Source organism: Protomyctophum parallelum (assembly GCF_964188405.1).
Source record: "Protomyctophum parallelum genome assembly, chromosome: 1".
Lineage (NCBI taxonomy): Eukaryota > Metazoa > Chordata > Actinopteri > Myctophiformes > Myctophidae > Protomyctophum > Protomyctophum parallelum.
In genome coordinates, this window is record NC_139697.1 from 60,683,505 (window position 1) to 60,696,293 (window position 12,789).

Sequence of the window (12,789 nt, forward strand, 5' to 3'; positions counted from 1 at the left end):
AAATATGTCATGAAACACAAATTGTTCTTTATGATTCTGAATGAACCAATACAGAAGATAGTACAATAATGAAGATTGATTTGAGTCCTGAGTCACAAAGGTATTGAGCATAGACATTAGATTTGTAAGAGTCAAATCTAACCAATGCCAATGCCATAGATAGAGAAATGAATGGACAATAAAGAAAAATATTTTGTAGCTGCTCATGTTTTGTTTTCTTTAAATGGTGTGTAAGTGATATTTCTTATTCTTAAAATAAGCATTAAATAGCTATATATTTTCATTGTAATCATTGCTGTTTGTTAATGGTCTCCCACTCTATCCAGCTGTTTAGTAAACAGAAAATACACTTCAGGTCAGGATAACAATAGCGTGTGACAGTTATAAGAACTTGTCTATTCGCCACTGCTGGCACCACTGCTATGCCCTATGCTGTGGTTTGGTGGACAGTGGACAAAATCATTAATACTATCCTTAGGATTGTGTGTTACTTCAGTGTCTTTTATACACAGTGAAGCACTAGAGAATTAACCATCCATCAGTATATTAAATAGTTTTTATCAGCAAGACAACTGGTGACACTTTTCTTTGCACAGGTCCCATAAATGAACTTATTGCATTTGTTGTACACACCTTTGCAAGTACATGTAAGGGTTATTTTCATATAACATTTCTTATATAACAATAACATTATTTGCAGAGTCCGATTGTTCACTTACAATATAAAGTGAATCAACAAGAACTTACACATTATACATTGCATACTATTTACCAGGCACTGAAGGTTTGCCCTCACTCACTCACCAGACCTTGACCAATGGTTCCTGCTTCAGCCCTGGATTCAACCTGCCCTCCAGTATTGCAATGTTCAAACATTTGGCTGTACTTTAAATTATGTACTCAGGCTATTATTAGCTTTCTCATCTGTCTAAAATAATTTAAAATGAGCTCACTCTCTTTAGGCAAGTGGTGGTGGTGTTTAATGGGAGAGTGAATAGAAGGGCATTTCACACCGCACCAGCCACTCTGTCTGCAGAAAAGGTAGCATGAAGTGTAACAAGTTATAAAAAATCTTTGATTACATAATTATAAATGTACAGTACAATTATATATTGATCAGATCACAGGTGTCGGCGTGCACTTATTAACTTGCCAATGCCAACTTATTTTGTTAACAGCATCATACATGACATGACATTCAGTACATACTGTAACAGATAGGGGCCGCTCTCCTGTGGTTGGCATTTACCTAATGACCCTTCTCATCACCTGAGAGTTTACCTTCTTACCCTGTGACCGTGTCCCTGGAGGCCCCGATTCAAGTAAGTCATTAAAGATACCTTAAAGGGCAGAGGAAGAGGAGGCTGAGGATGAATCCAGTGTCAGGAGTGGCACTTTGGTAGCGGTGAGGAGTGAGTCGATATGAGGAATGAAGGAGGAGAGTGGGCAGTCCTGGGTGGTGAATTTGGCAAGAACCTGGAGTTGCTCTGGTTGCAGGTTGGCCTCACTGCAGACAATCTGGCACAGGGCAGAGACTCTGCGGCATGTTTTCAACTTCGTCTGGCTGAGCTGGCTCCGCTCCGACATGAGTTTCTCCCTCTCTGCTCTCTGGGACATGAACACACCACACAAATGAATAGACCATACACTCCTGTTGTACTGACATTTAGGACGTTTAACTTATTTTGATTTGTTTATTCACTAGACATATTTAAGCAATTTGATTTTGAAATCCATTTTCCTTTATACATTTAGCCATTCCACAAACATCTTTATAAAGTGCTTAATAAACAATTTTACTAAATAAGTAGAAAAAGATCACAACAAAGACACAGACTTCAGCCGTCCTCACCAGCTTACTGATCTCACACTCCAGGTTGTATATGCATTCCAGTTTCCTTTTGCGGCAGCGCTGGGCTGCGATGCGATTTTTGCTTCGTCGTCGCATGTCGTGGACAAGCTCCAGCTGCTCGCGGGTCAAGTTCTCCTGCTTCAGTAGCTTCTGGAAGTCGTTTCTGTTCAGATCCACAATCCAGTCCAAGGAGAACGGCAGTTGCACCTGGAAGTCCACAACCCACAGAGGAGACAAAGTGTCACACAGGTACAGATACTGTGCATGGAATGATGGGCAACTCTGGAATAGCTGTTCTCACGCTGGGATGTAAAGATTTCAATGTTAGTAAAACTGATTGATTGATTGATTGATTGATTGATTGAAATTTGTATTAACAGTTTGTAGAATGGGTACAGTTCAATGAAAGTACAGGTCAATACAAAATCTGCTAAGAGGATAAAAAAGCCTTGTCCATTTTCAATTCAGAACATTTAAATTTAAAGACATACAGATATACACATATTTGAGGGGAAATATATATTTTATATCCACAAAGTCAGTCAGTCAGTCAGTCAATCAATCAGTCAGTCAGTCAGTCAGTCAGTCGGTCGTACATACACGTACATTAGACAGACTATTACATTCGTTCACTAGTTTTGCTGTGACCGGTCGATCACTTTCGACTTTTTCACTTTCAAGTTCAGAGTGAACGAAGAACGATAAAAATACTTGGTCATTCACTTCTATCACACGTTTTGGTCAAAAAATGTCAGATTAAATATCTGTCCATGTTTTTTTAATGTATAGTATGACATACATTTGTGCATAATAGTAGACCTATTATAAGTACAGTAGGGCATATTTTGTTTCTGACAGACGTCAAAGTGCTTTTGCAGGCCACTGTAACCCTGATTACATGTTTTTTAACAAAGAACTAACAAAACACTCATTCTTGAGATGAGGGACAAAAGTGGAAAAAACATGTCCCACACATAAGAGCCTTATTATTGTTAAAAATAAATTAATTTAATAAAAATAAAAGCACTTGCAAAGTTAAATGTAATACAGTTGTGTATTATTATGCCATTAATTTCATTATAATTGTTTTCATATGCCATCTGAATTAGTTAAAAGCAGGCACTGTACCCAAAAACGCCTGTATTTAGCCTGTCCCCAGCAAGTGGTCATAATTTCAAACTGCTAAAAAAGTGTCTAATACTGTCACAATCACATAAATATACATACTAAATTAAAGTAGATTGTCAACAACATAGCAAACAATATACACAATAATTTAATTTGTATTTTCCATTAGATATCTCATATCAAATGTGTGTCCCACGTCTCCCGTCAACTCCGTCAGGTTTTTTAAAAGTCTTAAATTAATCAGAAAATATTGTCGACAGATTTAGCCTGAAGACTCCTTTTCCAAGTTCCGTTTGTATTTGTTGCAACTGTGGAGCACCTGGTCTGAAAAGCATTCAATTGTTTGATATTTTAAACAAACAATGTTGATATCAGGGTGGTCACAGCTTTTACATGTCAACTCCGTCAGGACATTATTATGATCTTTGTTAAGAATTCCAAAATAATGTTTATTATAAAAGTTTAGGGTTAGGTTTAGCTAACAAATGAAGCAAAAACAAAATGGCTACATTGTACTACAGAGGGTTAAGATGAAAACAAATGACATTTTGTCAACTCCGTCAGACGTCAACTCCGTCAGGTTTTGTGTCTGACGGAGTTGACATGTATCTGACGGAGTTGACAAAAGTGTTCCTAAAACAATAAAATTATAGTTTTTGAATAATGGGACGTATTCTAATTTGGCACACAGTTAGAGCATGCCTTAAGGAACATTTTTGGCTATAGGGCCATCACAGATTTGTCTCGTGGTGACCATGGCAGCCATTTTCCAAAATTGCCGCCACCTGATGTTATTTTACAATAACTCAAGTTCTACACCACCTAGGATCTTGATTCTGGTGACTAAGACTACATTTTCAAGGATGAGGGATACATTGGTACTATTTAGATTTGTCCTGTGACCATGGCAGCCATTGTTTTTCAAAATGGCCGCCACCTGCTGTTATTTTACAATAACCCAAGTTTTAGACCACATAGGATCTTGATTCTGCCGACTAATAATACATTTTAAAAGATGAGGAATACAGTGGTACTATTTAGATTTGTCCTGTGACCATGGCAGCCATTGTTTTTCAAAGTGACCACCAACCTGCTGTTATTTTACCAATAACTCAAGTTTTAGACCACCAAGGATCTTGATTCTGGCGACTAATCATTACATTTTCAAGGATGAACTTTCTCTGGGAGGGGTCAGGGCTTATTTCAGGTGCAGGTTGAGTTGCTACTGACAGGACATTAAAAGGAGGTGGGCTTTCTGGCCTTTGACTTGTCTCTTTCAGGTACAGACGCACAGTTTGACTTCACTGGCCACTGCAGTGTGGCGTTGTATCTTGGTGGCCTCCTGCCAGTGTTTCTCCATCCTTCTCATGAGCTCTGTGTTCTGGGGCTCTGTTATAGTCAACTTACATTCAACAGTCAACTTGGCTGGAGATTGCTTTCCTGCAGGGTCCAGCCCAGTCTTGTGCAGATGGCTACTGGCCCACCTGGAGGCCCCAACCTCACTTGTTTGGTTGGTGTGATTAGGTGGGGTGGTCTTCCCCAATCAGGATGAAGGGTTTGACCCTTTCAAACGGCAGTCTGGCCAAGTGTCTGTATTTAGTTGTGAGGCTAGATACAGGATACGATTGCTCACCCAGCCCCAGGTGACTTGAGGTGAAGGCTCCTTTGATTTGGTAACATTGCTTTGGTTGACATGCTGGGGACACAGAACGACACTGATGCCTTCAGTGTCTGCACATCCTGCCTGATAGTCCTGAAGGCAGATCTTCTGTCTTCAGTCTTTCGCTCACTGTTCACTGCTCACTGTTCACCTCAAGCAGGTCTTCAAGGTGTTTGCCTTTGCACAGGCTATATGGCTAGCACTCATGCTTCAACCACTCAGAGAACTCCAACAGGGTGTTGGTTGCTCCTGGGCCGCAGAGCATTGTGCGGCAGAATTCAGCTCTCATCCCTGGTGGCAGCTTGTTGAGGAGTCGTGCAACATGTGAGCCGCATCTAAGTTCTGTGTCTCCCTCTGGGCCTAGGGTAGACACTTGCTATTTTCCGTAACACTAATTGGTGGGGCTGTCCAAACTTGTTGTTTAGGTGTCAATCGGGTCTCTGTTTGTGAAGTCGGGTCTAGGTGGTCTAGAAGATGAGTTATTTAGTCAGGGGATATTAATACAATCTGGTAATAAATTCCTTATCAAGAATTTTCTTCACCAATGTGTTTGGAAGGGTGTCTACTAACATATCCCACATTGCTTTATATTCAACCACCCTAGGGGACCTTTTGACAGCTGCTGAAAGTTGGGGTACCATCAACAACCTATATAAGGCAAAATGTTCATTATGCTTTAAGTAGCATGTGACATGTCAAACTAGGGAGTTTTCATGATTCTGAATGCATTCCAAGCATTAGCTATGCACGAAGAACACTCCTTGGGCTGAAAACGGCCATAGCCATCATCACAAAATGAGGTCAGCACATTTGGGCAAGTGGATATATGGCCGAATTTAGCCCAAGGGGTTTGACCCCTAGTTTGGCCATAGACTCCCTAGTTTTGCCATAGCCACTTGGTATGGTACCCAACTTTCAGCAGCTGTCAAAAATGCCTCTAGGGTGGTTCAATAGAAACCAATGTGGGATATGTTAGTAGACACCTTTACAAACACATTGGTGAAAAAATTCTTGGTAAGAAATGTATTCACAGATTTGACATTATTCTGATAATAGGCCTATTCCCTGACTAAATTGGTAAAATAATAGCAGGTCCACCATTTTTTTAAATGGCTGCCATTGTCACGGGATAAATCTAAATAGATAAAACTGTATTCCTCCTCATTGAAAATGTAGGATTAGTCATCAGAATCAAGATCCTAGGTGGTGTAGAACTTGAGTTATTGTAAGATAACAGCAGGTGGCTGCCATTTTGAAAATGGCTGCCATGGTCACAGGGCCAATATAAATAGTACCACTGTATTCCTCATCCTTGAAAATGTGGGATTAGTCACCAGAATCAAGATCCTAGGTGATCTAGAACCTAAATCAGTTAAACTTGTCAACTCCGTCAGATGTTCGTCAACTCCGTCAGATGTTCGTCCCGTGATGTTTTTGTTAATTTCCAAAGAAATAGAAAATGTGATGTTAAATATTTTGTGCATATGTATTGAAACACCAACTGAAATGATACGTAATGATGATTTTTTTTTTTTTTTACATGGTTTTCATGTTATAATATTGAAAATAGAGGTTGAAATGACGGATTTGAGAAATTGGATATTTCATAATAGTGTGATATTGGAAAAAAAACAATATTAAAATAATTGTATTACTTAACTTGATTACTGAAAGCCATTATAAGAGAACTGAGGACTTTATATTATTGTTGAAATTATCAAATTCAATTAAAAGGTATTTTAGTGTGTCTGACGGAGTTGACATGAATCGGGTATTAAGTGCATAAATGTCCCATTTTAGAAAGAAATGTTATGCGAAAAACCTGTTCCTTCTCAATATTGGTAGTTGAGACCTGTGTCTACAAATACATCCATTTGATTTGAATGTATCTTAAAAAAAAAAAAATCCAGTTTGAAAAAAGTTTTGTCCCTTATCTCAAGAATGGGTGAAAACATAAACATTTTAAATTACCATCAAATTTCATTCCATTATCTCATGAAAGCAGGTTATTATTTTTAGTGAGTAGAGTGGCAAGGTGTGGATCTTGTAATGTTTTATCTAGCTTAATACAATAGCACAAGAAACGTGCACGCATCCGCCTGGGTGACAGCAGACTGCTGGGCGAGTGCTGGCGCTTTGGCATGGGGGGTCAGATCAACATATGGAATTAATTCTGTACTGGCCATATATGGAGCATGCCTTGAGTGTACAGGGTTTGATGAGGTCAGATCAACATATGGAATGTCAGAACAGGTCAGCTCCATATATGGAGATCTAAGGGCCGATTCATACTCCTATTTTACCGCTGTTTCGGCACTGTAGTGCCGAAATGATTTCGGCTCGTCAGAAATTTTCAGTAGCACCGAAGAGCCGACTTAGGACGGTACCCGCCACCCCCCCCCCCCCCCCCCCGAACCTCAAATGACGTCACATTGTAGGCTCTAATTAGCCGAGTATGAATCGGCCCTAAGGGTGGAAGCAGGGACAGTGTCTTGAGTGTACAGGGTTTTGAAGCACTACCTTTTCAATATGTTTTACCCTCTTCCCAGTTCAGTGATCTATGAACCTGAAAGATTTCCTTGCAATCTGTTTGTTTAACCAAACAACAGCCACTGCTCTGCTGACTCAAGTAAAATAGGCCAGCAGGGCCATCTAGCTGGACCATGGACAAACTATTTAGACCCCCACACATGTACACATGCATATGCATATGCACACACACACACACACACACACACACACACACACAAACACATACACACACACACACACGCGAGCACGCGCGCACACGCACACGCACACACACACACACAGGTAAATGATTAACACCATAGTACTTCTGGTTCCTGTTGAATGAGTACAAGGCTTATTTGATTCATGCACATTATAGAAAACTCTTATCTAGAACAAACAACAAAGTATTGCTGCAGTTAGGGTGTTTTTACTACAACCGTCCTGGCACAAGATAACATCAAGCCAACGTCACAGACATGACCGCTGACCGGAGCTACACAGGTCATATCTCGTAGTTTCATAAGTCAGAAAGTCGTGTGACTTAAAAGTATAACTGACAGCTTTTTGACTGCTCACCTTTCTGGCTCTTTCGCTGGCATATGACTCGCTGTCTCCCTCTGTTTCAAAGTCTTCAGAGTCTCCATCCTCCCCTGAGTGGATTGATAACGCACAGGGGCTCTTGGCCGACTGAGAGCCCCCCTCGCATGAAGGCACCACGGCCTCACCAGGCCCCTTCCACGACACCCCGCTTGGGTCCAGGTCCCGGAGGAACGGACAGCCAGAGGTTCGAGATTTGAGGTTAAGCTGGACCTTGAGCCAGTCAAACGTTGCATTCTGGCCCTGACTTTGACCAGTATCATTTGTGTCAGGCTCCTCCGAGAGGGGAGGAGGGGAAGAGAATTGCCCCGACCACAGCCCTTTAGCCAGGTGCTCGGCCACCTCCCTTTCCACACTGCTCCTTCCTCTGACTCCTGTCTCCTTTTGGCCACCTGGCACCACATTCTCCCAACTATCCATTCGTCCTCTTTTCTGCCACTCAGTGTCCATATCAGTTTCTGTCTTGCTCCTCTCACATACCTGTTCCTCTGTTTTTAGAACAGATATAGTCTCTAGAACACCAGATTTATTTTCTCCTTTATTCTCCATAAAAAGCTTCTCTTGCCCCACTGACCTTGCACTGCCCTCTATTGAGGCCTCTGGAGGGCACTGGTGCAACATTAACCCCAAAGGTCCCTCACACAGCAATGACCTTGGCCCTGAAGAGACTCCTCCGAAACTGGATCTGCCTGTGAGTGGAGAGACGTCACAACAAGAGCTGCTTCCAGTGGCACCATTCATATTATTCGCCATACTTCCTCCCTTCCCATCCCGTTCTCCTTCTGTTACTTCTGCATGTCTCTCATGCGTGTAACCCTCTCCTGCCCCCTCACCCTGCTCTACCTTCTTGTCATGAGCACCAGTGTTTACAAATTGGTTCACTCCACTCGTTTGCTGTGTGTATGGAAAGCTTTCTCCAGGGGTCTCAATCGCAGGTTTGTCTCTACTGTAATGGCTTCTACAGCTACAATCGCCACTGCAGCGGCAGGATAGGGCACAGGGGAAAGGGAACTTAGGGAAGCCATCCTCGGTTGTAACCACATGCTGGTTCACACTTCTCTCCACAGCTGAGGCCTCCTTCCCACAAGCCAGCTGGAACTTGCGGTATTTTGGACACTGCAGAGAATAGTCAGTCACGCTCAGAGACTGTGCATCACCCACAGATGGAGGGGCAGGGTTGCTGCTCTTACTTCTTGTTTCACTGTTGACTGGTTGACTACCAAGCCAGGCCACTTCCTGTTCAGACAGTAAGTCACAAACTGGTTTGGTTTCTTTCTTAGGAACTGATATGACATCACTGTGCGTGGCAGCATTTCCCACGGGCAGCTCGACGTTGTGGCAATCCTTACAGCAGGTCTTCCTCTGAAAAGGAGCTGAGAAGAACTTGGGGAGGAGGAAATCGAAGCAAGCTTTATCTAAGTCCCTGAAACCCAAAAGGGCAGCTGAATTGCGCACTTCAATGACATTTTCTTTGCTGAAGAGGAGTTTGGACGTGTAGGCGAACTTCAGCAAGGGTTCAAAGCCAGCAGCGGTCACCTGCAAGAATGATATAACAAACAAATGAGACTGAATCATATCTGTGGATTCCAGAAACTAATAATCCTACTGTCTGAAAACTGTTATTTTCCCATTTTTCCCAATTTAGAATGTACTGTCAGTTTGTTTGAGTGCATATACAGTATGTATACAAAAAGTGGGAGTATAAAAATGTCATTCAAGATTAGTTTCTAATCTCCAATCAGCACTCTGAGCGGTTAAGCAAATACTGTCAGATTTCTTGTCATAAAAACAAATAATATTTGTCATGAAAACAAATAAATACTAAATTATTATTATTATTATTATTGTCAATCAATCATGGTGATAGTCATGTTGACTTTATTAAATTTGGATTCCAAATTACAGTACATAGAAAGCAGTACTAGCTCCCTCGTAAATAAGAGACTTGGGCCCTCTGCCTTTGGAACCACCAGCCTGTCATTGTAGCCTACTATCTCGATCTAAGATGTCTTGCTGTTTGTCCAATGTGAGTGGACTGCGTGTATTTCTTTTTTATAAAGTGGTAGAATCAGACCCCATGCTAATCCAAGTCAAAATCTAGGAATGACCATAAGTATATTTGCCTACTATTGTAGGGCTACCTTTGTTCTATATCTGCCCAATTGCTTAGACAATAACATTCTATTTTGTGGCCATTGGAATTAAAAATGATGTCAATGCGGTTGTTAAGAGATGGTGGAATTTACAAATGATTATTCTAGTTAACAAGCAAAATGTTGCTTCTTTCGATGAATTGAATACAACGGACGCCAATAAATGCTTCTTGGATTTAAATCCTCTTATAGCAGACCTTGTATTGAACTGTACTTTCCTGTGCTCTATTTTGCAAACGGTCAATATAATGAGCGTTGTGCCTGTCACAGACATGCGCTGAGCAAGTTCAGTCAGGAAACTCAGTGCAGTTGCTGGCGGCCGTCCATTGGGCCACCTCAACTCCATGTCCACAAGGCTCCACATCCACTCATCCAATCACACACTCATTTCATTCTCAGACAGCTCTATTTAATCTGGATGTTTGCACTGCTCATTCCTGCTTGATTTCTGCTGTTGACAATATGTTATATTTTCAATGCGACCCTGTTGACCCAGAGTATAAATTAGTGTGCATTATGTATTATTAATAATTATAAAAGTGTGACTTTGGATTGGATGTACACCGTACAGTAGCATATATGCACTGGTTCTCCGTGTGGGATCCTTGAGAGGACCCCTAGCCTCTTTCGGAACCCTGTATAGGCTACCTTTTTACCTTTATAGGCTACTCTCTCGCGTGAATGAACTTCTCCCCCTAGCTAGTTCAGTCATGCAAGAGAGACTCGGGGTAGAGTCGCTGCTTCTTCGCCTGGAAAGGAGCCAGCCTCTCGAGCGTCTCCCTAGAGGAGACCCCCAGGCAGACCAAGGATGAGATGGAGGGTTTACATCGACTCACTGGCCTTGGAACGCCTCGGGATCCCCCAGGAGTTGAGAAGTTACTAATGTTACTCTGGAGACGGAAGTCTGGAGCTCTCTGGTGGAGCTGTTGCCCCCGTGACCCAACTACAGAAAAGCGGTTGAAGATGGATGGATAGAATACAAAAAAGGTATAGCCTACAGTACTATACAGGGTTCCGAAAGAGGCTAAGGGGGCCCCTATATGTAAAATGACTGAGAGTCTGAGACTGTTTGGAAGGAACCTCTGAGAGCTAAATGAGTGATATAAATCATATCAATGTGGCCTAATAATTGATTAATTAAAAAGGTTCAGAACTTTGTCTTTATTATACCTGCTCTGGCAGAGTGATGACCGTCCCCTGTGGTGCATGGGGTGAGATCTTGTGTGAGAAGTATTCGCTGCAGGACGCCAGTACGGAGCGGTGGGCCCTGTAGCTGCGCTGCTCCACCGCCTCACCACCAGCACCGACCACCACGGTGACGTCACACAGCATGTCACGACGTCTCTGGTCGTCGAGGCGTTGCAAGACATGACGGGAGTGCGCCGCAGACTCAAATGTAAACACAGACGACCGCGGGCTGTCCGCAGACATGGTCAAAAGTGACATCTGTGGCTGTGGGAACACACACACACACACACACACACACACGCAAATTCATACAAGCAGCAGGTGCAGAAAGTGCACATGCACATGCACAAAATCAGCCATTCGCCGAAACACACAAGCCCACGTGCGCAAATTAAGACAGACGAGACAGAAACAAACACAAAAACTTTAGATTTTCCCTCTGGAGTCTGTCCTACTACTACTACTACTGTCTACTACTACTATAAACAACCTTAATCAACAAGTTAAGACACATGTACATGATCACAAAATGTTGTCTTAATGTTAATTATGACATAAATAATAGCTACTACCTTCGGAATAAAACTATATTTAATTCGCATTTACCTTAATAGCCTACAGTTCATTTGTCCAGACTGAGGTAGAAAATGATTCGAAAATCCCAAAAGGTAAACCCGGCGAGTAAAGTCCTAAATGGAATGCTGTTCGACTACGTGTGAAACGTGTCCCTATGGGAGCCTTATCTGAAGGCTGAGGCTCCAAACCAAACTGAACGGAGGTTGATGGTTGGTAAACTTGGTTCAGTCAAATCATAGCGGGCGTGCGTGTGTGTGTGTGTGTGTGTGTGTGTGTGTGTGTGTGTGTAATGTGGGGAGAGAGAGAGAGAGAGAGTTTGAGTGTTGCAACGCTGGGCGTAACAGAGCGCTGACTCATGCTGATAAAGGATGAGCAAGCATTTTCCCGTCAGCTTGTCTGTCCCGATCATTTCCCTGGACTGTCTGCTAGAATGCCTTTTCCAAGAGCACATCCTAGTCCGACTCCTTACAGACGTCACGTGCGTGGATATAGTGAATACAATTTACAAATGTATATTCACAATGAATTACTCTTATACAGTAGGCTGTTCATAACAATCACTTGTTTGCTAACTGTGGTCCTACATAACTTAAACTTATCATATCATGTAGCCTATTCAATTCATCATAAATTTATAGACAAGACAGACAGTCGACAGATTTATTTATTTGCTGTGTAAGCCTGTGTCCTAAAATATGCCAAGCATCTCTGTGTGTGTGTGTGTGTGTGTGTGTGTGTGTGTGTGTGTGTGTGTGTGTGTACTGTGTGTGTGTGTGTGTGCGCGCGCGCTATGCATATAATACACTGAAAATGTTTTGACCGTTTACATTGAAATCCATGTGAGGCTAACAATCCCAATACCTCCCCTTCCCCACACCAGCTCATACAAAAAGAATGTCAACAGCTATAACTATCACATTGTCAAGTTTGATGAAAGAATGAAGAAGAGGGGACACTGACTGACCTGTCACAGAGAGGTGCTCATCTGTGTTATATGGTAACTTGTGCAGTGATATTCGCTCCAGGTTTCCAGATTCTCAAAGTGTTGATTAGTAGTTGTTGGTATTGTAAGAAGTATAGTGATCTGCCTTTATGGTGCCATCTCTCAGATTATGACAGTC

The 12,789-nt window shown here is 42.1% G+C and overlaps 1 protein-coding gene across 2 annotated transcripts; it reads right to left on the minus strand.

The window, feature by feature from the left end:
• Positions 1–1,168: 1,168 nt before the first annotated feature.
• LOC310860530 (transcription regulator protein BACH1-like) lies at positions 1,169–12,718 on the minus strand. Of its 2 annotated transcripts, none has more exons than XM_083767492.1 (5): positions 12,633–12,718; positions 11,075–11,356; positions 7,731–9,287; positions 1,853–2,059; positions 1,169–1,608 (listed from the first exon to the last, which is right to left on the minus strand). In XM_083767492.1, exons 2-5 carry the CDS (start codon positions 11,348–11,350, stop codon positions 1,342–1,344), a joined length of 2,307 nt encoding a protein of 768 aa, XP_083623618.1. In that variant the 5' UTR covers positions 11,351–11,356; positions 12,633–12,718; the 3' UTR covers positions 1,169–1,341. The 2 variants fall into 2 exon arrangements, with proteins under 2 accessions (XP_083623618.1, XP_083623617.1); XM_083767491.1 differs by lacking the exon at positions 12,633–12,718 and adding an exon at positions 11,699–11,809.
• Positions 12,719–12,789: the final 71 nt, after the last annotated feature.

Bases quoted from the DNA above. Each gene is read 5' to 3' on its own strand.
- LOC310860530 (XM_083767492.1), bottom strand. From the start codon at position 11,350: ATGTCACTTTTGACCATGTCTGCGGACAGCCCGCGGTCGTCTGTGTTT. The intron at 2,060-7,730 runs GTGAGCAGTCAA...GTGGACTTCCAG, and splicing joins CCAGCGAAAGAGCCAGAAAG to GTGCAACTGCCGTTCTCCTT. The intron at 1,609-1,852 runs GTGAGGACGGCT...TTCATGTCCCAG, and splicing joins AGTGTGAGATCAGTAAGCTG to AGAGCAGAGAGGGAGAAACT.